At 38.6% G+C, this 26,538-nt stretch overlaps 1 protein-coding gene across 1 annotated transcript in view; it reads right to left on the bottom strand.

The window, feature by feature from the left end:
* LOC113064794 (aryl hydrocarbon receptor-like) overlaps positions 1–22,929 on the bottom strand; it is a 53,247-nt gene extending 30,318 nt beyond the window's left edge. The window contains exons 1-2 of the mRNA XM_026235735.1: positions 22,614–22,929; positions 12,050–12,237 (exon numbers count right to left, since the gene is read on the bottom strand). Coding sequence (XP_026091520.1) covers positions 12,050–12,237; positions 22,614–22,672 — 247 coding nt within the window. The 5' untranslated portion in view covers positions 22,673–22,929. The remainder of the gene's footprint in view (positions 1–12,049; positions 12,238–22,613) is intronic.
* Positions 22,930–26,538: the final 3,609 nt, after the last annotated feature.

Consider the following 26,538-nt stretch of genomic DNA (forward strand, 5'->3'; position numbering starts at 1 on the left):
TGTTAGAAAATTTCATGTTGAAATCAAAATCTTGTACACACCCTTCCATTGTTTATTTACAACCTACTCAAATTCTTTGCTACACCAAAGAGCGGGAAATGATCATATTACTATTTCTAGAGAGGCACTCTGAGTCAGTCAGTAACATGGCTCGAGGGTTCAGAAAGGCTACACTGTTTGTCCACGAGTTAAAACCCGTAGGCGCCAGAGAAATCGCAAAAGCATTTTCATGACTCTTTAGCCTCAAATGTAAAGGAGTGACTTCACTAAATAGTTGTGCCGATTTGTAAGAGTTGCGCCATTATAAATCAAATAGAAACTCTACAATTTAGGTTATAATGTACTGTAAAATACATTTTTTTTTAAATATAATAACAAAAACAATAGTAAACAAAGGCTTGTAGTTATTATTATTATTTATTTAGTTATTATTAAAAATAATAGGCCAATAACTTATATCATGCATCCTCAGTTTATAATTATTTTAAAATAAAAACTTTAAAAGTCTATGGCGTGTCTTTGTTTAGCTAAATGTGTGTGTAGTCCTCAGAAAGGGGACGTTTTGACAGTCCTGCCTTGAGAGTGAGGACAGAAAGGTCAACTGCCAAGACAACACTGTAGCTGGACAAACACACACACACACACACACACACACGCTCCCAACAATCACACATACACACTCGTTCAGCTCGTCTTCATTTGCTCATCCAAGAACTTGTGTACACACACACACCTTCACCCACCCACTCCGTCTCTTTGTCTCTGATGAGAAGGTTCACCGAGCTTCTTTCTTTCAAATTGTCCAAAATCCCTTCTTCCACTGGCCCCTTAGTTAAACACAGCACGCATACACACTCATACTGTACAAACGGCAGCTCCATGCTGACAGACGGGGCTGGCTTAACCCGCTCTCCCTCCCTCCCTCCCTTTGGGGGGAACAATTCTAGCCCGGCACAGAAACACACACACACACACACACACTCCACCAGACCTTGAGCAGCCCCCTCTCACTGACAGATCTGCAACAGTGCTCTCACGCAAGCCCTGCCTCCCCTGAGACACTTCACTGCCAACAGAAAACACACACACCGAATGTCCTGAGTGCACCTCGCATGCGCACTCACACACACACACACACACTTGAAAACTTCCTGCCCGCATACACACCTCAAGTCTCAGGAACAGACATGCAGATGCAGGGATGAAATGTGCACCCGAAAACACATTTTACCTCAAAACATAAACGATACGCTAGCGTACTTATGCTACGAAGTAGACTTCAAGGAAAAAAAACGAGCATATACAACCGTTGTCCTTCGTAAACAGGAAATACAGTCTATCTCTTCCTGTGCACATTGCAGTACAGACGAAAATGTAAAATGGTGAAATCGATGTATGATGAAGGAGCGGAAGAAAGCTCGAGAGGAAGAGTACAGTGCACCAGGGTGTCCAATGACCTCTTGGGTCCGAGCGGACAGGAAATGGTGTCAAGATCCAAAGAAAACTTCTCTCACCCACAGGGCTTTCTTTATCTGTATTGACTTACAATGCTGATATTGTTCATGCGCTCCCCCTTTCTTCCTTCTCGTTAAACTAAGAGTCACTCGCTCTCTTTTTTTTTGGGTTTAGGTTTTAGTGTCATTCAACCCTTGTTGTTTGTCCCAATGGTAAAGAGGAATGGAAAGATATCAGCCATGGCTCCTGACACGAGAAAGAATCAGAAAATTGTTTGGAAGAAAGACAACTCTTACATCTCTTTCTTTCCAAATCTTCATAAGCTTTTAACCCGGTTTGTCTCGACGCTCTGCTTTACTCCCAGCGTCTGTTTTGTCTGTTTGAAATGATGTAACCTAAACCTAAAACGGCAAACTGAAAGTCTTGATGATCTGCTCTGTGTACGTTTGCAGGAAGCAGGTAGGAATGGGTGGAAATGTGAGAACAGTCAAATCTTCTTGACAATATGCCAAAGTGCTTGTCAAACAGACAGTTAAATCTCCTTGTCAACTCGTTCTGTAAACTTTCATTCAGAACTGCGGGGACGGGGCGTTGACTCGTCTGCTCATTTTCCACTCCCACGATACGAAGGATCACTTCCTGATAAGCTAATGACAAGAGGCTGTAAACAAACAGATAGGCTAGGTGTAAAACGCAGATATATTATGACAAGGGTCAATAACTCTTTTGTTTTGGCACGTAGGCATTGAGCTTTTATGGCTTGCACAATATCGATGACAGTTAGCAGATGTAGCTTATTGGTTAAGAGCTTTACGACAGTTGTACAGCAGTCGCCATTGATGTCTAGCATATATATATATATATATATATTCAACCTGAAACAAGGTCACCACATGCACCGATGAGTACTAAACTCGACAAGACTAATCTTTAGCTGCCTCAGAGATACTGTCATTAAAATTAGTAACCTATGAGTCGTTCAGGATTAAAGCAACTGATGACGCCAAGTGATAAGCAAACAAGTAGGCTAATAATTGCACTCTCACTGGCTAGTCCCTGTTGGAAAGTCTAGCTTGAACTGGAATGTGATGTCCTTGTTTGACCAGTCACCATGTGCCAAAAACCGGCTTGACTGCCCTGAGCTCATATGTCAGGGGGTTTAAGGTTGCTTGTACGTTCTATAATGACCAGCTAAAAAACAGTTAGTATGTTACAAAACACAGCTACCAGCTATGCAATTCTTGCAGGACCATCAGAAGGTAAATCAAAAACAAGATTTGCTACTCCGCTGTGTTGAAACAACAGTTCGGTTTCTGCAACTTGAGAATCACATCCCTATTTCAGAGAGCCATGTTTAAAAACATGGAAGGGAACTGGCGGACTTGGACGTCTTGACCATATTTCAGGTCTGAGCCAAAGTATCAGGAAACATCTTTTTCCTCTTCAAAAACCTCAGATAATGCTGACCGTCCCAACAAAAGACCTCCTCTTCCTTTAAGTCTTTTTCGAAGGTCTTCCATCCTGGTCGCTCTTTCGCTCTATTCCGTGTGCTTTAAATGAGAAGAATTTGTGGTGGATGATCTGAGTTTTGTGTGCATGTTTGATAAAACGAAAAAGGCAAAGAGGACAACTTTGTGATGGAGGGATAACAGACAGACGAGTGGAAAGGTGGCATGCAGGTGAGAAGAGGAAGGAAAGTTGTGGATTGATGACTGGCGCACTCACTGACAAACGTTTCCCTTCGGGCAATACGAAAAACTGGTATTCAACCAACCACAGTGTAGCAAAATCCCACTAAACTGTATACCTCAGAGCTAGTACCGTACTGTCTAGTGCTAGTTTGCTAAGCAAATGAAGATCGCTCAGTTTTTAAAGACTTTCTTTTGCTCTCTCACCTTCTCTTTCTGAACAAATACTACTTCCTGTGTACACAGAGGAAATTAAGCAACGCGTTTAACAGGTTTACCCTGGTTAGGATACCAAGTGATCAAACCGTGTACGTTCCAACACATGTGTAAGCACATCAAAGTTTAGGATTAAAACTCTGTCAGGCTAACTGCCTCAGGCTATTACAGCATGTAATAAAACCCCCCCGACTTTCAAGAGATGCACCACATGATCATGTGACGTATTGAAAAACTTTGGAGGTTGAGTACATCAGCCTTATGCAAATGCAATATGGTTTTGCTGTAACACTAACTTTAAAAAATGTACTATAGTAACACTGACTGGGGACAAATACTACATAGTCTACATAGAGCCCTTACAAAAAAGCATTGTGAAGGTACCATGGTACAATGATGGCAAAATATGGTACTTTTTTATTACTATATTGTATTTTACAGGATCAAAATATAGTAGCTAGAGGTACAAAAATACCATGTTATTACCATGGTACCAAAACAACCAATTTCTTGAGTAAGGTGTCCTTTACATGATAATTCTGTGGTAATACCATATTATTTTGGATATGTAACATTATAGTCATGCACTATTGTATTGTTGGTAATACATTGGAATATATTATAGCTATATTTTGATGGAACATATCTAAAATAGCATGGTATTTCTATCGTACCATTCCCAAAACAATCATGGTGGTACCATAGTCCATGGTACCAAAGGATGCTTTTTAAGAAAGTACTGTGGTAATGGCATTGTATTTTAGGCATGTACCATGGTAAAATAAATAACTGATTAACTTAGAAAAACCATATGATTGGGTATCATTTTTATTTCGAATTATAATATAACAAATAATAGTTTAACAGGAAATATAGTCACTACACAAAGCTACTACGCTAAACTTTCATAAGGCTTTCAGCTGAGGGTTAACCACCCTGCATTTTTGGTTTAGCCATTTCCTATCCATTAGCATTTCACTAAGCAAAAATGACTGATAGCATGAAAATGACTCATGATTTTTCTTCCCCCAACCCCACCTCAATCTAGCCACTTCCCTACTGGCTCAAATATATTGGATGCTGTGTGGCATCAGTGTTTTAGCGGCAAAGACCATGAAAATCACAGCATGAGGCGAGGAGTAGCCGCAAGCCAGCAAAACATCTGGTGGCAGGCAGACCTACAATGACTCTCATGTCCAGGGATTCATACTTGAGTTTCATGCACACTATGAAGAAAACAAGCTGTTTGGTGGTGTGCACAACATACCACACAAGCTTCTGGCTTTGTATGATACAGTTTGTTTGAAGAGAGCTTCAACCTGGAATTACGTGATTACTCATCACTGCTAGTACATTAATCGCTTCTGTCACGGAATAGGGATTGCAAAAGTGTTTGGAGTTTAGTACTAGATGGATGCTAATACTTCAAAAAGACAGTAGCTAAAAAGTAGCATTATACAGTATTTGTAGTACCGGGAATACACTAAATTCTTCAATCAGAGAGAAGTCTATTTCTTCCTCCAATCTTTTCCTTCCTTTGTTTGTTCTTGCTCACTATGACACATTTACTTAATTTATTTCCAGTGACTAGCGAGGCATTATGGTACCTTTCTTTCAAACCTTCTCCCTCAAAAGTTATGCTGGCTCTTTATCATTCTTGGGCCTGTCTCCACTTGAATAGCCAAGCTCTGTGTTTTGACTGTGATGGTCTTAAAAGCTCCGTCTTGTGTTGCTGATAGGCATGCTTGTTGATGCTATCGCCACCTCAAGTGTGGGGGAACGCCGGAGCATTTGTTGTTTTCGTGTTATGAGCCAGCGAGAACCCTATTTAAGCTAAGTGGAATTAGAATGCAGCATCCAAAAAAATAATAGCTGAATAATATTTTTTATATTTGTTACGATCACACCGGTGTGATCACAACGTTCAGTGTAGCATATCACCTGCTGCGAAATTCAAACCTGCATTCATGCTTTGGCTGGTGCTGAGTCAGAGTCGGATGCCTTTTTACAGCTCTGTGCATTAAAACCAATCACACACGATTCCGCTGAGTTTATGAATGCAATGGCCAATCAGAATTAGTCCGATCAGTCAATGCGGAAAGTGCCGATTTGTGCACGATCTAAGAAAGATTTTAATTTCACAGTGTAAACTGCTTCTGTGATTCAAACAGGAGTTTTTTAGAGTGCTTGAGCTAGACTGAGGACAATGATAATGTTCTTTGATAATGTAAATCTTCTTTGCTCTTTTTCTGTACAATGGAATGGTTATAATTAGTAACTAACTAGAAACTGATTTTATAAAATTCACGGTAGCACTTTATTTTACAGTTCTGTTCCCCATGTACATACCATGTACATATTATAGTAATTACAATAACTATGTAATAACTAGGTACTAACCCTGAACCTACCCCTAAACCTAACCCTACTCCATGTAGTTACCTTGTATTACCAGAACTTTCTTAGATAAATACATTGTAAGTACACTATAAGTACATGTAAGTACACGTACTGTAAAATAACGTGCAACCAAATTCACATTAGATACAAGTCAGCTGTAATAAAATATTTTATGACAAGACATCCATATCTGGCACTTAAGTAAAAACATGGGTTTTATGTGTAGTTAATAGATTATAGCCTACTAACATTAGGCTACTTTGCCTATTGCCCATTATAGATCTATTTACATGATCTATAAAGCTGCAAAATGCATTTATTTACATATATTTGAGAATCAAGATATTCCAGGGGCTTTATGCACTTAATCACAAAGGAAAAACTGAATAAAACCAATAAGCCTACATCAGTTATAAAGCACTATAGTGACTGTTACGTCGTGGCGCGATTTCAACGGAAATGGGCCTTTAATCGGTTCGTACCCAGGGCACCGCTGTGCTACAATCAGTCCCTGCACTGCAGCTTTACTATTTCTTCTTTTTAGTGGGTGTAAAAGCCGTATGTTTCAAACTACATGTGGTTGAGACTTGCTACGCAGACAAAAAGCTAAGGAAAAAATCTGCTATGCTTGCAAGTCACACTTTCGAAAGATGGGTATATAAACAATAAGCCACAAAAAGAGAAATACTGTGAATTTGAATGATGAAAAAGCTGGTTTCATATTAGTGGGTGACCTGGTTTGCATATGAGTGCTACTGGGTAACAGAGGTTAAGTGTGCCAGGATATAAATAGAGACAGTATCACCTGAATGAGAATTACCTTAGGCAAAATGGCTACAAAGAGCCTTATTATGATGGTATTTCAGATGAGTGTCTCAGGAACATAGCGATGTCAAGGAGATATGATTTTGTGTCTGTTTAAGTGCTAAAACAGAACAAAACAACAACCATCAAATCAGAGCTATCAAAAACCCATTAGCTTTACTTTAAAACAGTAGACCAGATTAAAAACATAAGCACTAGTTTGACAACTGGAGTACTAGGTTGATTTATATCTCACATCTGAGTACATGATATCATGGTGCATCGCTATGTATTGAATCGTGACGCATGTACCCCCATACAGAAATATAAAATGCAATCTGCACTTTCAAATAAAGCAACAATACCTCTATACCTTGCGGTTCTCTAGTGTGGTTTGTAGGATCATTTTTAAAGATGAGTACTGTATACTGCCAAAGTTAAATCAGGCCTCTAGTCCTGCAAAACCAAGATGAATCCATTTTTCTCTAGAATTAGTACATCAAAGTAAATGGGTGTAATGTAAGCCTGTGCATGTTCAAGCTCAGAATTGAGACCCCTGCTGGGATTGTTGTTCTGTGGCGAGACTGATGACTAAACATTCATATCAAAGGGCAAAAAAAAGAGGCCGACCAAAGCACGCTCTTGCATTCAGAGACGCGGCAGGTTGGGACATCCAGCGGTAAGAAGAACAGAAACTGCGCAGCTGAAATGAGGGAGTGAGAGAGGCCCTTGTCTTTCCTCTCTCTATTCTTACTTTCCAAAGCCTCTGGTGTTAGTCTCCACTGACTCATGCCAACACAAATATTGATGTTCCGAGTCCATCTGTCTCGTCTCCCATCAACAAAAGAAAGGTTTAGGTGAACTCTTCTGACCAAGGACAATAAGGGACAGAAAAAAAACAAACAGAAACAAATAAGGGCAGGGAACACAAAACCTTGAGCAGGACAATAGTGTGTTGCTTTCAGGGCTTTAAAAAAATTAAAATTGTTGTTAGCACATCCAACTAGAGTCCACAAGACTAGGGGATACTGAGGTTTAGAAAAGATGTAGAGACATTTTTGTTCCATTTTCTTGGCTGCTCTGTCTGTCTGTCATAAACAAAGAAAGAAGGGAAAGAGAAAGCAAAGTTTTGACAACCCCTCACATTCCTTGAGCAAAACACAAAATGCAAGCTGTTGAAGATTAAAGAAAGAAACTGCTAACAATTTATTTTTACTCCAACAACATTCCGACCTCAACCTATAACTTACAATTAATTATACATTTCTTGAACCATTTCTTGAAGTTTGTCTGAGAAAACAGCGTAGGACCATCTAACCTCATGTAAGTTTAAAGATTAACCAGCATGAGGCTCTTTGGTTTTCCAAAATATGGTGTTCATGTTCAGCAACGACCAAAAACTGTACCATTACCAAAAGGATGCAGCTTCCTGTCCCACAGAGAGCCCTTGATTGGCCAATGAAGACACAAAAGAAAGACTGGGTTGAGGAATGATGAGGAAAAGTGTGGCTTGACATGATGAAATACATTTCTTGAAGGTGCAACACACTGTGGCCTTGTAGAAGTCTGACTTATTCTGGGGAGGACATGCATGCGATCTGTGTGGCTCGCCACTCCTGACCTCCTTAACACTTTACACAAAAGAAAAGTTGATGGATAAAGTCACCAGCAGTCCCACCCAAAGAGAGTCAAAATCAGACAAAACAAGCGAGTATGCTATGGGAAAGGTTAAGGTTCTTGCTTCTTTTAAGGAAGATTTTATGAGAGAGACCCCAAGTGGTCTGGAGGGCTCCACTACCTGCAGTGCCCCCATAGCGTGCCGGAATGCCTCAGGGCTCTGTGCGCTAACCCTTCCTTCCCTCAGCTCTACCACCCTCACCCTGCCATCTACTTACCGTCAGGAACGTGGTGATCTCTACTAAGATAAGGTGCAGAAAACGCAGTCCAGAAAAATATAAGAAGAGAGAGCACGATGGAACATTTGAAGCAAGAACAATGATGAGGCTAAAAGCTTTGTACAGGGTAGATGCATAGAAACTTGTTTAAATGTTGAAAGGGCAAAGACGAAGAGCAAGAAACTCAGGAACAATAAACCTTTCTTTCCAGGAATCTTTCTGGCGGTCTCTCTTTCCCTCATACTCTGGGCGCCGCAAAAGTTGTTTTGAAGCCAACTGATTCATCCTTAAGGTCAAAGCTGAGCTAGACCAATGGCACACCACATTACACTTCAGACAAGGACCATTCTATTCTAGCGACTCCTCCAGACCTGACCCCCCTCATCAATACACAACGATGCCCTGGCCCCAAGTGCATGCTGGGAACGCAGTTCACACAATGTCCCATTTGTGCATCTCACCGTGGGACTGAATCTTGTGGTTTTTCTCAGTGCAACCTTTTACAGTAGGTCTCCTTCTGTCTCTACAGTCTGGGATGATGGGAGGACACCAACAGAGGATCCATTCTCTGCAAAGGCGGTGTCTGACCTGCTAGAAGCCAGACACAGAGGAATCCTTAGCCCTGGGCGCTCCTCTTTCTGCATTTCATATCCAGTGATGAAAATAGACAAGCTGATAAAGGAGTTACTGTACTTGTAGACTTGATCCAATTAATATTGTTGGAGAGGGATTGAAAATAGCTTGGATTGGGCATATTCGAACCTCACTGCACTGCACCAAAATGCTCGAGAATCCCAAGATGTTATTTCCTGATATTACAGTAATTATTTTGCATCACTGCCTGGTTTGGAAACAGCACTCAAGACAGACAGGATGGGGGGGGCAATGTAGGAAATAGGCATTTGCACCTGTTTGGATACTTCTACCAGGTGCTCCCAATGGTCCCCTATTCCTGTCGGCATGTCCGTCGCTCGCCTTCTTCGCTCGCTGTCTCAAAGAACCTGTAAAATGAAATGTTTCACCACAACACCTTGTGTTTCCTGTCTGTCGCAGTTTATTTATGCTGCATACACTGCAGCAACACCAAACACTGTCTGCTTGCAGGGCCCCATGTTGCCCCCGTTTCTCTGCTTCACACGTGTGGTTACTAAGGACGTTGCAAAAAACTAGAATGTTTTAGTTAATCTTTTTCTCCAGTCTTTCTAGAGCAAGAAGTGCGCTGTGAATCTTGTGGGCAGGTCAAGAATATCTTCTCTTCTTTTAGACGGTCTGCTGCACGCTTAGCTCTCTTTTCCTGTGCCGTCTTGTTCTCGCTCGCTCACTCGCTTGTTCTTCTACTCTCCCGCAAATGCCTGTTTATAATGGTTGCTATTTTAGTAGAACAATAAAAGGAAGCTTAGCTGGGGACCGCAGGCTGGCACATTTGGGGCTCTGTCGAGCCTTTCGTGGTCTGTTTGTTTGGAAGCCTGATTTCAAATGAAAAATGTAAGAGGGCGGTGGAGAAGAAGGGAAAGACTTGATGAATTTTCACACAATGCACGGTCCGTTCTTTAGAGGAAAAGGAGGCTCGAGTCTGGCAGTGAAATTATGACATGTCAGAGACCTTTGAGATGACACCGGGTAAGACCTTGACATAATTTCTAAACCGGGTTGTTATTGAGTCTCTCAAATGCCCATCCAGACTGGACAAGTTCCCTGCAATATGTCTGTCTCTCTGTGTGTTTGTTTGGACAGGCTCAGCATGACAGGACAAGGCGGGAAGTCCAGGACAGTGCCAGGAACTCCATGTTGTCTGATTCAGCACTCTTTAGGCCTGACTTTACCTGTTTGTCTTCCTTGCCCACTGATGGTGCCAAGATGACTCCCAAAATATTCCCCACAAGGCCCTTTGTCTTTTCACAATGTAATTCTCTGCATACACTTCATAGCTGCCATGATTACTCAGCAGGGAGTTCAAGAAAAGACACATGCTTGCTGCCACTATCACTGTTCAGAAAACGAGATAATGGAGTTAAAGATAAAGAACATCTGACCTGGGATTGGGTATGAGAAGAAAGGTCAGTGTGGACAAGTCGTCTTAATGTCTACTGTAATTATTTACACAAGAAAAGAAACCGTCTTGAGCAATTATGGTAGCAAAATCTAATACTATATCCAGATCCTGTGTTAAAAACTAACGCAAAGGTCACATGGGCGAAGTACATGAGGGCAAGGCCTAAATCTTGACATATTATATTTATCTAGAAATGATAACAAAAGTTGGCAACACATGTTCTTTGGGCTATTTTCCTCCTGTGTACGTGTTAAGTGAATACAAATCTAAATCTATATTTGATCTGTCGAATCCAAATGCCACAATTGTTATGAACTCTTTATACCTACGTCTCACTAAATTGGACTACATCTGCAAAACAACTTCAAATCCACTGGAAAATATCCTGTTCTCAATTCTATTATTTTCTCAGTGAAAAATTCTTCATTTAAGGATTTTTATTAGAATATAAAACAAGTTAAAAAAAATAAGATTTAGACTTCAATACCACTTCAGTATCTCTTAGACAAGCATTATGGATGGTTTTGTGCTGGGAACTACTAATTTAACCTTGCGTTGAGATGTTTCCCCTCTATATTATTCTTAGAAACTTGATTAATTCCATGAGACGATCCTACGTCACTCCTTGCGAGGTCATGTCGAGATGTTATTGTGAGCCTTTTCTAAAGACACACAAACAAACGAACAAGTATTTATTGGCTAAAGATCTGAAACCCTCTCAACTCACAAATTTCTATGTGGATTACTTAAGAAAAACCTTTTAACCAGAAAACAAAAAAAAAAAAATCAAATGAAAAAAAAAAAAAACAACTAGCCAAATTTATGGTGTCAAGTACGTTAAGTAAGACCAGCATGTGATATTTCAGCTCCCTTGTAACTTTTCACAGAGTTAATCAACATGTCAGCTGAAGTCACAAGTTTCTAGCCCATTATTCATGTGACATGGAACTTAACAGTAAACCATGTAAACAAATTTAGTGGAACTAAACTCGAGATGCTAAATAAATTATTAAAGTTAGAACGCTATTAAAACAGAGACTGAATCATAATTCTGAGAAGCATTTTTAATCATTTAATCAATGGTATATGCGGCAGTGCACCAGAAGCCACTTCCTCCAGCTCCACTCACCTCTAATCTGATAGAAAGAAAGGATTCAATGATTATGACAGTGAACTTGAAAAGTTCAAACTCAAATTTACTGAGAAGCAATGAATAATCAGTGACCTTTTAGCACTGTGTGAGTGAGTGTTTAGTAGTTAACAAAGTATCCCAGGATCAAAGTTAAATTCCGACTCAGCTGTGATACTTGTATACTTGTTCCTCATTCTCTACATCACTTCCTGTCCTCTCTTCCTTGATTATGGTCACTGCAATATTATCATACAACAACACCGGCCTAAAACGTGTAAAAATACGAACTCGAAATAGGCTGAAAAGGAAAACTGATCATGTCGTAAATGCTTTACATCATGAAAAAGTTATCACCGAGTTGAAAACGGCAACAAACTTTAGAAATAAGACAGAGTTGTGATCTCACCATTGAAGAAGCTCTTGACCTTCAGGTATCCAACGCTGAGTCGAAGCACTGACAGTTTGTCCAGCCGTGCACGGACATCTTCCGAGAAGGGTAGAAGGCTGGTCAGCTTATCCAATTCGCCGTTCAACCGGTCTCTGTGCCGCTTGGAGGGGTTGGATTTCACACCATCAGGTGGTGGTGGTTTGGGGCTGGAAGAAGAGAAGAGAAGAGCATTGATGAAAATAAATTGGTGTTAGTCTGCTTGTTATGACCTGTGACGCCACTTTGGACAGCTATAATGCTTGCAAAGTCTTGTGGCGTCTAGTCATTTATTATTACTATTATTATTACTGAATGGCGACCTTAAATGTAAAATGCCCACGAGGAAGAATTCAAAAAGATATATTACAAAGAATGAGTGTCTGTGATTAATACACAAAGGATAAAAACAATTCAGAATTGGCTTATCATTTGTGTTGGTACAAAACAACCTATAAATATGTATAAATAGTAGGGGTGTAACGGTTCACAAAATTCACGGTTCGGTTCGATACGATACACTGATGTCACGGTTCGGTTCGGTTCGGTTCGATACGTTTTAGATACAGCAAAATGTAAAAACATCTCAACTTTTCAGAATGCCGCAAGCGCACCGCGGGTCATGTGACAAGAACCAACCAATCAGCTTCATCCTTTCCCGTAACAACGTTGAGAGCTCAGCCAAGATGAAGGAACAGCTGATCATAGTTGTATATGGATTGCAATTTTGAAATAAATTCAGTAGCAGAGCTACTGCAAGCGATTTTTAGAGCTGCAAATCCATTTATCCTTTGCTGAAATTTCCGCGTCTCATGAAGAGAGCACGTCATTGTTGCTTAGCAAAGACAGACGCCTCATGAGCGCTTCTGCCCGAGCGCTTTGGAAAGGAGGAGAAAGACGCGCTTAGCGTTTTCCATGCGTTTTTAGGCACGATATGTGAACGGCCCCTAAGGCGCTCGCTCACTCAGCACGCGCTGAAGGCTCGTTGCAAAATGTCTAATGCATTTAACAGACCAGAAATATAAGATTCTAAAATAACCAACAGGTCTGGTGTTTGGGTTGGATTCCCTGTAAGCTATAGTGTCTAAATGCTGCAGGGATAGTTTGCTGCGTGCATGTTTCTCCTTTTTTTCGTCTTTTCCCAGATAGTACCGACGCATATATCCCAGATATTCCCGCTGGTTTTTTTTTTGTTTTTTTTGTAATCCCGCTGGTGTACCCTGTCATGTTGCAGATGCGACATACCGTTGTTTTTTTATCCACCACTCTCTTGCCATCACCATTATAGCTTAAAGGGAATCCAAAGTGCACCCAAACACCAGACCTGTTGGTTATTGGAGGATCTTCTCATTTCTAGTCTGTTAAACGCATTGGCTATTTTGCAACGAGCCTTCAGCGCGTACTGAGTGAGCGAGCGCCTGCTGAGTAGCCTAACATAAACATATAAGATGGTGTTTTTTTCTTCTTCGGGAGTGTCAGGGGCGTTGCCTGTTACGTTGTTTGGGTTATTGGGCTACCTTGTTGAACGCATATCATTATATTTCTTTCTCTCTCTCCTTTTTTTTTTTTCAAATATAATTAATTACTCCAACGAACCGTTCGGTATACATAATGCGTACCGCGTACCGAACCGAAAGCGTCGTACCGAACGGTTCAATACGAATACGCGTATCGTTACACCCCTAATAAATAGAGGTTTGCGGCGTTCTCTAGAGCTTGAAGAAAGTGTGATATGTGAACATTTCCTAGATATTCAACCTCTGTATTTTAGTTGATACTGAAGTAAAGCTGCAAGTTTTTTTGCATTATTTCGGTACCTGAACAGTTAAAGATGCACAAGATTATTGGTGCGCTATTGGAATCGACTGATTTGAACTAATTAATGCTGATATGCTTTGCCACTTATTGCGAATGCTGAAAAAACGAAGCAGACTAAATAACAATGGGGTTTCATGGTATGCGATGCTTGGAAGATACAGAGTTTGGATTTATATGGTCTGAAATGAATTATTGAAATCTTAAGAGGGCTTTTCTCCTGCATGCCTGAAGGATTACATAGAGGTCTCAAAAGTCTTTGCTAATCAAAGCTCAGTTTATCATCACTGTGGACAGCTTGCACAGAGCTAAAGTCACTCTAATATTAATATGAACTCATAAAATAGTACTGCAACATGCGGTCTTCCAAGAAAACCTTTGAAACATAAGAACAGATTTTTAGGGTTCATGTTACTGATCAGTTTAAAATGCCAAATCAAAAATATAAAAACAGAGTTTCACTGTTTAAGTACTAAAACAACTGTCCACCCTTTGACATAAAACCCATTATCTAACCTTGAGGACTCTTACTGGAATCATGGCCATCAAAACTATGACTGTAACTCAACCTTGTACAGCCTTTTCATTGCCTGCAAGCCCAGAAGCCTAAGAGCGGTAACTCTAGCCATTCGAGCCGGACCCTAATTATGTTTTCCCAGAAATAAAGTAAAACTAACCTCAGAAAAAAGAGCCTGTGGGGACACAAGAGCATGTTCAGCCCCTTCCTTTCCCTTCGGCCCTGAACTCCACATCTCTAGAATAACACGATGGGGCTCGTCATTGCTGGTGCCACGTTGATTCACCTACTTTTTCATTTCTCAGGAGCTAGATGTGTCACAACTTACAGTCAAAACTGACTCAAATGCTTTCAAAATGAAACCTCATCCTTCATCCTTTTAGGTGTGCCCTGCTACTTTTGGATCTCCAAATGGATATTTTTTAGGGCCTGGTCCTGGACTAACTGAGCAAACCATTAATCGTGCGGAATTCATGCTAATGTCAATTCACGAGTTCACCCTTACATCTAATCTGATAGCAAATAGCAAGCATATTTTGGCATGCTGTCCTGGGGGAGGGCTCAGAGGCCATAATATAGCCCGAACCCAGAGAACTCCCCCTATCCCTAATATGGGATGAAAATAGAAAAGGAGTGAGGAGTTGGGGGTGGAGGAGGGATAGCAGAAAGTGTCATAGGACAGAGATTATTAGGCTGCATATATATATATATATATATATATATATATATATATATATATATATATATATACACACACACACACACACACACACACACACACACACACACACGTATTGTGCTAGTTAGGACGGTAAGCTAAACGAGTTTCGCCTGTGCCAAATTGGTTGATTATCTGATCATGCTCCTCCCGAACCTTGTTAATAAAACATAATTTCAATTAGTCTATCTTACTATTCTCTTGTAAATTCATTTATGTTTACTCTTTGCCACATTACAAAATATGTTTAAATGTATTTTGTCAATATAAATCTATAAAATCATTTATTTGGAGTGTTTCGGTTAATTCCCCTGTCGTTTGTTACATCATATCCATAAAATTCACACATATTATTGCAACTTAAAAGCCAATATAAAAGCCATTTAAATTGAATAATAACATATACAGTATAGTAGAATATTTTTGATAAACATTGATATTTTTGTACAAAACAAATGTATAATAAATAAATAAATAAATAAATGTGTAAATTTGCCATGAAAATCCCATAAATTATCTAAATTATCGGATGTTTATCGGCTGATTTTTCCTCAATTTACAACCATCAGCATATCGACTATATAAGGAAAAAGACTTATATAACAAATCGAAGGTTTATTAATTAACTGTGTGAAGGCACTGAGCTGTATAATGTCTGTTGCATAATCCTCAGCAGTTTAATGCTAATCAAATAACAAAAGACAAACGATCGCACACTATTCTTGACCAACTAACTTTTGTAACTTTCAGAAGTGTAGCAGACCTCAGAAAACTGTTAAACCTACCTAAAAAGCAGTTTATTTAATATGCATCTTTGTTTGGTTGTATTTATATAGGCCTGCTGAATGTTAAATGGATCAAATCAATGTTCATCAGAAATTATTTAACAATGCAGCAATAAACCTGCTTGTACAATATATTGCAGGTATTTTTGAACTTTGATTTAAAGCACGATCAAAATACTATCTATTTTGATGCCAACATTTAAAATAAGAGAGGAAGTGAAAAAATATCGGTATCGATACTTATCGTACAATAAGTGTTTGTTAAAATCGGTATCAGTATAGGCCCCAAAAAATCCTATCGGTGCATCCCTCATAAATAAAGTAAAAGAATCAGCAAAATATTTTTTATAAAGACTGATTTTGAAATGCAAGACAAAACTAAATAAATCAAACAAATAATAATTTATTTGTTTAATTATTAATAATTTAATCTAAAACATAGAAAAATATATTTCTGCTAAAACAAAGCAAACAGTATTAAATTTTGCCATCGGGCCACTTATAACATCTTCAGTGCAATTATTCTTGAGGCCAGATGTAAATATTTTAACAAAATGAAAACCACACTGAGGCAATAAAGCAAAGTCACAGAGGTCTTTGTAGGTCGGTCATGATGGTCAAATAATCTTTTAAATCTCTGCCTTATAACGTAGCTACACTAGCAGTACTAACAGACCAACTAACCGTTACTTCCTACCGAAACCTTTTAATTGTTTTCAGCTCCGCGATGTTTGCAACATGGTGGCTTTGTTCTATTGGTCTATTGTCTATGATTATTTGTTTGGAAAGCCCTATCGCGGGAAACAGAGCTTCTACATTCTTCCTGAATTACATCTGACCCAGTGATTGGAGTTCTGATCATGTGGACCTCCCAACATTTACTGTGGTCACTGAGGTTGGCAAAGGGTTTTTTGAACTGAAGACATCACTACAGAGGGAACATCTGAAATCTCTCATTCTTTCTTCTATCCTCTAGTGTACAAGTGTTTCGGGCCAATCACATGACATCATGACTGTTTTCCTCTTGCAGGTCCCAACATGCAACAGGGTTTCTCATGCTGCCTGGAATCCTCAGAGGACCATCTGAAGACTCGTCTCTTTGTTCTCACCGTGTCGTGGTCTTTAAATGCACATTTCTCAGTTATTTCACTCTCCCTTTGCTTACATACAACATATTTTTTCTTCTCTCTCTCTCTTTCCTTTTAAATTTGGCACTCGTCCCAAAAAAGTCAACCACTGGAAATACAGTTTCAAAACTTATTGTTACTGTTGCACAACCGCTTTTTTTTTTCATCTGCATGCACTGCATTGCTCGACGGGTTTACTGAGGACACTGAGAAAAGAACAATCTGAAGGCATTTGGCAATCTATCTTGAGAAAAAAAATCTACAATCCCATGGTGCATTCCTGCATGTAAAATAAATAAATAATATATAATAATAATAATATATATATACAGTACAGACCAAAAGTTTGGACACACCTTCTCATTCAAAGAGTTTTCTTTATTTTCATGACTATGAAAATTGTAGTTTCACACTGAAGGCATCAAGGGCTATTTGACCAAGAAGGAGAGTGATGGGGTGATGCGCCAGATGACCTGGCCACAGTCACCGGACCTGAACCCAATCCAGATGGTTTAGGGGTGAGCTGGACCGCAGACAGAAGGCAAAAGGGCCAACAAGTGCTAAGCTTCTCTCGGGGAACTCCTTCAAGACTGTTGAAGACCATTTCAGGTGACTACCTCTTGAAGCTCATCAAGAGAATGCCAAGAGTGTGCAAAGCAGTAATCAGAGCAAAATTGGTAGAGCACTGCGCTGTCAAGCGCAAGGTCGGGGGTTCGATTCCCCGTGAACACATGATATGTAAAAATTGATAGCCTGAATGCACTGTAAGTCGCTTTGGATAAAAGCGTCTGCTAAATGCATAAATTTAATTTTAAAATAAATTTACTTTGAAGAACCTAGAATGAGACATATTTTCAGGTGTTTCAAACTTTTTTGTCATGTATATAATTCCATATATAATTCCACATGTGTTAATTCATAGTTTTGATGCCCTCAGTGTGACTCTACAATTTTCATAGTCATGAAAATAAAGAAAACTCTTTGAATGAGAAGGTGTGTCCAAACTTTTGGTCTGTACTGTATATATATATATATATATATATATATATATATATATATATATATATATTTCTTTCTTTCTTTAAAAAAGTAAAAAGTTCAGTCGAGCATGTCCAAACTTTTGATGGTAGTGTTTTACCTCAATTGTGGCCATGTTGTTACCAAACAACATGGAAACATGAAAACAGTTCTGAAATCAGAAAGGAAAGGGCGATTTCAGCCAACAGCGGTTGTTTTCCACCCGATAACCTCAGCTGAAGCACAACCACATCTGGTTTGGATCAAAAACCCAAGTTTTGGAAAAAACGAACAGAACTAAAATTGGCTCCAATGGCACGCATTCAATGCATCACACTGCCCCAGCCACTGCAACCCAGAAGGTCAGTTAGGGCTGCAAGATATATTCATTATTCATAATATGTGACCCTGGACCACAAAATGTTGTTTTATAACAAAGTTCGGGAGGAGCAGTCGCAGTTCATTAACCTGATTAACACAAGTGGAGACCAATCAGTAATCAACTCATGACAAGGTATATATAACAGCAGAACCTACCTCTGTTCGTTGACAGTTTTCAGCATCCCTCCTCCACCCCATTTCTCCTCAATTATAGATCCATCTACTCTTACCACAACCGGGGGGAGTACTCTGAGCCCTCCCCCCGGACAACACGCCAAATACGCATAACCTTACTGTATTAATAAACGTAGATGTGAACTCGTGAAACTAGTCTTAAGTTGCTGTGGTATATTTTTAGCAATTGCCAAAAATATATTGTATGGCTCAAACTTATCGATTTTTCTTTCATGTCAAGAATCATTAGGATATTAAGTAAATATCTTGTTCCGTGAAGATATTTTGTAAATTTCCTACCTTAAATATATCAAAACTTAATTTATGATTAGTAATATGCAGAAGAATTCATTTAGGCAGCTTCAAAGGTGATTTTCTCAATATTTAGATTTTTTTGCACCTTCAGATTCCAGATTTTCAAAGAGTTGCATCTCGGCCAAATATTGTCAGATCCTAATAAACCATGCATCAATGGAAAGCTTATTTATTCAGTATTATTATTCAGATGTATAACATGGTGATTATGTATTTAAAATTTTGACTTAAGACTGGTTTTGTGGTCCAGGGTCACATATTTCTTTAAGATTGTGTCATTAGTCTAGATTAAATTTCGCAAGTAGGAATGGCATTATTTTAATAGCATGTTTCATTTAAACATCGGCAGATTATAAATATATTCAAATAGTTAACAGCTATTTATATTTGCAAAAAAAAAAAAAAAAAATATATATATATATATAGCTATACCACCTGGTCCTAAGTTACCATACTGTTACCATACTTGAGTCACTGCTGCAAACTTTATCTGACTTGAGTGGAGACACATCAGCATCATTACCGTCATTAAGGTAAATTAAAACTCATCTTAAATGGGATTATTCACCTAAAAAATTGACATTCAGTCACCGTTTACTCATCAGTTTTTCTTCTGTTAAACACTAAATATGTTTCTTGCCTTACAGTGTAAGTCAATAAAAAGATATTTTAAAGAATGTTTCACCTTATCTTGTCCATAAAATGAAAGTAAATGGGGTTTTAAGGAATCTTGCAAAATAAGTCTCTTTACAACTTTCTATATTTTAAGGCGTTTGTTGGATGTCAGTACATACTGCATTACTTTCCCTAACAATTTCAATGCCTTGCTGACTTTCTCAACCCACAGTGAGATGCTGAAAACTTCCAGCTGAAGTTCCAACTGCAAGTCTTCAGCAAAAGGGTGAGGTTAGCCGGTTCATTACTTGCGTAATGTTTTTGCCATTCAAAGGTTTGAGGTCATGATTTTTTTCCTTCCTCAAGAAATTGATCTCATTCAGCAGGGCAGCATTACTTTCCCTAACAATTTCAAAGTTATGCGGACTTTCTCAACCCGACCGTTCAGATGCTGAAAACTTCCAGTTGGAGTTCCAACTGTTTTCAACAGAAGGGTGAGGTTAGACGGTTCATTGCTTGCGCCTATGTTTTTGTTTTCGCGTAGATTAGAAGTGAGGAAATCTTGACAAGGTTCTTTAGAGAGAGGGAGAAAGAGAGGATCTACTGTTATACAGCATTCCAACTTCCAGCTACGCCGGTGTGAAGCCAGGAGTCTGGTTACACTCCCTCTCAATGCCCTCTTTGTGTCAGTCGCAGTCTTGGCCGCTCATGCGCCTTGCCACCCTACTGGCTTGTTTAGATGTCTATCAGCACGCTAATACACACACTGCAGTTCAAGCTCCAGTAAGTAGCTATTCTAAAGTGTGGACATACCGTGCAAAGGTCACCCATCTCCTGCGCCAATGACGACCGTGACATACACGAACCTGGTGGGTGGGCCGGGCCCGACAGGGCTGTCAACAGGTATGGAGCTCTGCCCCACTGCACTCATATGAGAGTGTTTGCAGGCCAGATACACATCAAATGATCACCCAAATCCACTGATATAAGCAATATAAATCAAATATAACTTCAATAAGTGATATATCTGAAATGTAAATTAGCTTATGCTATATTTTCTATGTACAATGCATATCTCACATTTTAATTTTAGTGAATTTGTAGTAAAAACAAATGTGTAAAACAAGTGTTCATTTTAATGTAAGCAATTCTGCATGAATCTTATTTGCGGTCAATAAATGGTATTATATATAGTGATACTGAATTTATTTTTTAAACGAAATACCCCAAAAGAGTATATACATAAAATATTTTTGTTTGCATGTACGAAAACTGATATGCAGCATTTTTTTTTAAATGTATTTTTAACAACAACAATTATTATTATTTATATTTGTTATCATAAAATGTAGCATTATTAACAATATTTCAATATAAATAAATACATTTATATTTATACATTTATAAATAAATAAAACAAAAATATTATTATATTATTCAAAATATCACTTATTGTGAAATACAAATGGAAAAGCATTTTTGGATGTTTGGTTTGATTATGCTTAGATTATCAGATCATGCTTATTAATCTAACTCTTATTTTGCAAAGCCATTAAATTGGCCAATTGCCACCTTCCTGTCTAAATATTGTCATTGGCCATCACTAAATGATAATAATAATAATAATTATTATTATTAATATGCTTGATTTAGTAATGTTTACACTACTTAACAAACTGCTTTTATGGTATATACTTAATATGAAACTTGGCTTTGTAAGCATCCCGACAATTGGGATCCATTATTTTTGCATTCAATATGTGTAGACTGAAGACTGTAAATGTAAAGTGAGCAATCTCTAGATAAAGAAAAGTAAAGTTATTGTTCTAGAATTGACACAAATCCATTATTTCAGTGCAACAGAAGTCATGCACAGGACTAAATCAGATGCAATAAGCATTTTTTTCTGCCCCCCCCCCCCCCCCATAAAGTTATTCTCCAAGACAATTACATTATTTTCCGGGACCGAACTATCTGCAAAATCATGAAAGTAGATAATCAGCAAGCTCCTACAACAACTCAAAGGCGTGCTTTGGCTTTTCAGCCAGTTCCACCACAGTTGCGTAAGAGTTTGCGTGACTTAAAAATATGTTAATTTGAGGAGGGGGGAGCGAGAGAGAGAGAGAGAAAAAAGGAAAGAAGTAAGAAAAAAAAATCCCTGTGTTCTCATGATGTGAAAAAAGACTATATCAGATTACAATAACATACTCCCCCCGGCTCACCCCGCCCTCGTGTAAGCATCGCGTGCGAGCGCAGCCGACTTTATGATTAATACAAGAGTACTATTTCCATGCCAGACCCAAAACTACACACCAAGCCAGAATCTTAAGGTGTCCCGACACATACAGAACTGGGTCAAACTCAGACCGTCTTTTGTTTGTGATGCAACAAACACACTGTTTTCATCATTATTCAACAACAATTGTTTCCAGCGATCAGACTTTTCGCAATAATGGTCACATTTGCTCTGTTCTGTGACTCAAATGTCTAGGTTCGATTAAACGTGACAGAAAACAATTCGCTGTTGACTTTAATACCACACTGGTTTTAACAAAAAAATAAACTGAAGTTTAAAATTTTATTTTTTGTTCGTGTTTTTTTTTTTACAGTAAATGGAACTGTCCCGAGACTCATACGAGTTTCATAAGAAAGTCTGAGATCGCCTCAGGGAGTTATTTTGCAGACCAAAACATTAGTTCATAAGCTTTATTATGTGTGTGTATATGAAATATGCGTTATTCATATATATATATATATATATATATATATATATATATATATATATATATATATATATATATATATATATATATATCTTTTCATACAGCCTTTTCTGTATGAAAAGTACGCAATTCCAATTTTTAATTAAATGCATAAGCAACCTAGTCAACTTCAAACACAGTTTAGAACGTTCTATACAGCAAATGTAACACTGAATGGAACGCGCTCCATTCCATTGTCCGAATTTTACAGTGAAACCAACATAGCCGTTTGAAATCTTGTTACATTGTATAAATAACCTTGACGCGCCAGACGCGAGCGCGGTTTGAACTTGAACGTGAGAGTACCCACAAAAACTTACATTTTCTGAACGGGCTTCTTCCGTTTCTTGACCGCATATATACCGATACCCCCCGACATGGCTGTCTGGTGTCTCTGAGAAGTGTTCAAAATATGACTAGCATGTACAATCTCGTTTCCTTTAGATGTCGATGAAAGTGTGGGTTATCCAGATAAATCCTCTCACATGTACACAAACAAGAGGCTAATATATCCAGTTCAGATTTAGTTCCTGTCGCCGTCGGTTCTTTAGACCGACAGCAGCTTAAAATGAGGGCAGAAAGTTTCCGAAACTTTTCATCCTCTACGGCGAATGGCAATGGCGTGATCTGAACAAATTTTCCTTCTTCCTTTTTTTTTTTCTCGATCTGTCATTCTCTAATGGCTCCGAAAAACGCTTGCAGGCAGCGGATTGGCTGTGAGTTCTGAGGCGTCGACCAATCAGGAGCGCGAGAACGCTAGGCAGGTACACTGGACGCCTTACGATTGGTTCGAAAAGTTTTCAGGAAATCATAAACACAGGAGCACTCTTAAGGTGGACTAGAGAAAATACAAGCAGCGTTTCGTTGCACCCTCACTCGGTAGCGCTTTGGTACACTTTCAGAGTTGTTTAGTCTGTAAAGTTGTTAATATTATTTTAAATACATTTATTTAGATTATCATTAAAATGTTTTTAAACTCTCTTCAGCTTGGTGATGTGTATTATAGAATACAAAATCCAGACACACAAAAAAACAACTAAACTAAATCATTTAGTGGAGTATTAATAGCATAAAAAGAGTTTTTTTTTGGTCATTTAATGTAATTACATAAAAAGTTATGACTTATTGCTTTTGATATGTTTATACATAGTTATTGTAGTTACTGTTACCGTTGTTATAGGCCTATAAGTGTTTGCACAATTAAGCCATGCCTTAAATATCTGAATGACATAGCATTACATAACAAAATATCAAAACAAATGGCATTTTTTGAAGATGGTATAAGAGTACCTTTCAAGCAAAACATTTTACAAAACAAGTTTGTTTATAGTATGTTAATGATGATGAAACTATAGATATATTGTTCAAAGTGACACTTTCTGGTTGTGTAAACGCTCTAGGTCACGTTCATAGCTAATGTGATGAACTACACCTGTGTGAACTTGAGGGGAGCAGACTTCATACATCCCCTAAAATCACCTTGGGAACAACTGATTACAAGTAATTGCAAAAATGGCTCGGAGTAGTGACGTTAATTCTGGGAAAACTCTAGCAGGATTTTTTTCCGCAAATTTTATTATCTAGCATAATGACATTTAAATAGTTTTTATGGAGCTCAAGTGTTCAAATTCTCTTAGGCACAATGTTTTTCCCCAGTGCTGAAAAGGGAATTAAATGGTAGACTATTCAGGAAGATATAAATCAGTTTTTTTCACTGCGTAGGACAGGAATGACATGTGAGTGACTGTTAGAGGAAAGATTCAGTCACACAGACACTTTCTGCAAACATTCCTCACATGGCAAGATTTTGATCCAAGTTTATGAATAGTTTACATACTGCATGTGATCTTTACAAAATAGAATCAGTATTTTGGGACACATTAACTTTTTTTGTCTTCGAGTCAGTATTTTGTATACTCAGTAAAGATAAAATTATGAAAATACTGTACACAAAACAGATAATAGCAGGCAAAGATACTCTCAAAAAAATAAAATAATAATAATAATAATGATAATAATTCTAAATATATTTCCAAGGTAATGTCTGGTTATTTTCAGCACATATACACAACAACTACAATAATAATAAATACAGATATATAAAATAACAATACATTAAAATGTTAAAATACATAAAAAAATACTACATTTCAATTACAATTGTAGGGTTGGGAAAGTGTGTGTGTGTGTGTGTGTGTGTGTGTGTGTGTGTGTGTGTGTTTGTGTGTGTCTTGTGGACGTGACAGTAATGGTGTCTTTGGTCACGCTCTACAAGTCAGGTTTCTATATCTTCACCTCAGGTATTGTCTTTTAGCCCACGGTTTATACAACTAAAAAAAACAGGAAATGCACACAGACACTTATCTAAACGGAAAAAAAGATTAAGTTAAATTAATAAATTGGCATATTTTCAACAATTTTAAAGTAAAACAATGCCCCTATTTCCAACAACGTAACAGCAAAACAATGTAAGAATCAAGGACTGACTTTTTGAACATGGACCAAAAATGTAATAAGCATAAATAGGTGTTTGCGTTACTATTATTATTTGCTTACAATTGAGGAGAGGTGCTGTAAGCTTTATAATCAATGAGAATTAAGTCTGGTGAACAATAAAACAGTTAAAAAATAATTCAATTTAAGGAGCGATCAAAACCATATCTAAACTAGGAACCAGAAAAAATCAAAGAAACCACCTAGCAACCACATGCTAAAAACCTCTCAGAATACCATGTCAACCCATTAGCAAACGTACACACCTAGCAATCACTTAGAACACCTTAGCAACTGCATAGCAACATGCTTAAATCCTCGTAGAACATCAGAGCAACCTTATAAGCCCCTTTCACACTGCCATTCCGACAAATACAAGCGTAAAGTGTTCCAGCAATTGTTCCCGGGTCGCTAGATTTTGCACTTTCACACTGTCAGTGATGACCCGGTATATGTGCGTGCTTTCACACACAACCCTTGAAAATCCCGTAACGACACGTGACATCAGCGCCTGACGTGTAATGTACGAGTCGAAAACATTAGGCACGTTATACTTTCACTGAAGCAAGCAGACGATCTCTGTGTCAGCGCGGAAAGTGAGGAACAAACTGATCTCTGCTTCATTACAGTTTGCACATATTTTTTCGTCGCGAACGTTGATCTTCCTTCAAAACAGCCGGTAAAAGAGTCGCGCGATAACGTGCGTCATCACTTCGACACGGCATTAGATCTGGCTTTTGTTCACACAGCGCTCGTCCCGGGATTGAACCCGGCAATGTTACTAGGTCCCCGACCTGGGTTCAATGCAGGGATCAAACCCGGGACGTGGTTGCTTTCACACAGAAGGCGACCCGGCAATGTTCCGGCAATATGCCGGGTCCGACGTGCATTGTGAAAGGGGCTATAGAAACACATTAGCAAACATCTCCTCCTAGAAACCACCTAGAACTCCTTAACAACCTAATAGCAAGGTGCTAAAAACCTCTCAGAAGACCACAACAACACGTTAACAAACTTACATACCTAGCAACAACCTAGAACTCCTTAACAACCTCATAGCAAGGTGCTAAAAACTTATCAGAAGACCACAACAACATGTTAACAAATTTACATACCTAGCAATCACCTAAACCACCAAAACAACCACTAAGCAATATGCTAAAAACATCCTAGTACGCCATAGAAACCTCAAAGCAACAAATTAGCAAGCATCCACACATAAAACCACCCAAAACACCTTAGCAACATGCTAAAAACCTCTTAGGACATTTACCAAGGTTTTTTTTTTTTGCCATGTAATTTGGACTCAGAAATGGATTGTAGTCTGTAAGTAATATACCAAGCACTGTCTACACATTAGCAAATAGCAACCATACACACCTAGAAACCACCTAGCAACATGCTAAAGTTCTCAGAACACCGTTAGCATAGTCTTAGCAATCATTTCAGTGAGTTCAACATGAGCAGGCATTACTAAAATCTAGTTGTTTGTGTAAATTAATCGGCAGTGTTTTTGTAAGCTAATATGGAAATGAAATCCCAGTGTGCTGCTTTTGTGTAAATATTAATTTAGCCCCCCTTTCGATGTTTCCTCAAGAAAACAGCGGAGCAGAACGACGGCTCTTTGCCAGCATGTGTGGGAGGTTTCCAGGCATTGCTCATTAGGTTCATGTGGTCTGTGCATGTTCACGCGCAATGACAAAGTGGTTTTCTGTTCCAGAAGGAGCCATATTGGACCCTCAGTACACAGTT

The sequence above is a fragment of the Carassius auratus genome, chromosome 47 (assembly GCF_003368295.1).
Source record: "Carassius auratus strain Wakin chromosome 47, ASM336829v1, whole genome shotgun sequence".
In the NCBI taxonomy this organism is placed as follows: domain Eukaryota; kingdom Metazoa; phylum Chordata; class Actinopteri; order Cypriniformes; family Cyprinidae; genus Carassius; species Carassius auratus.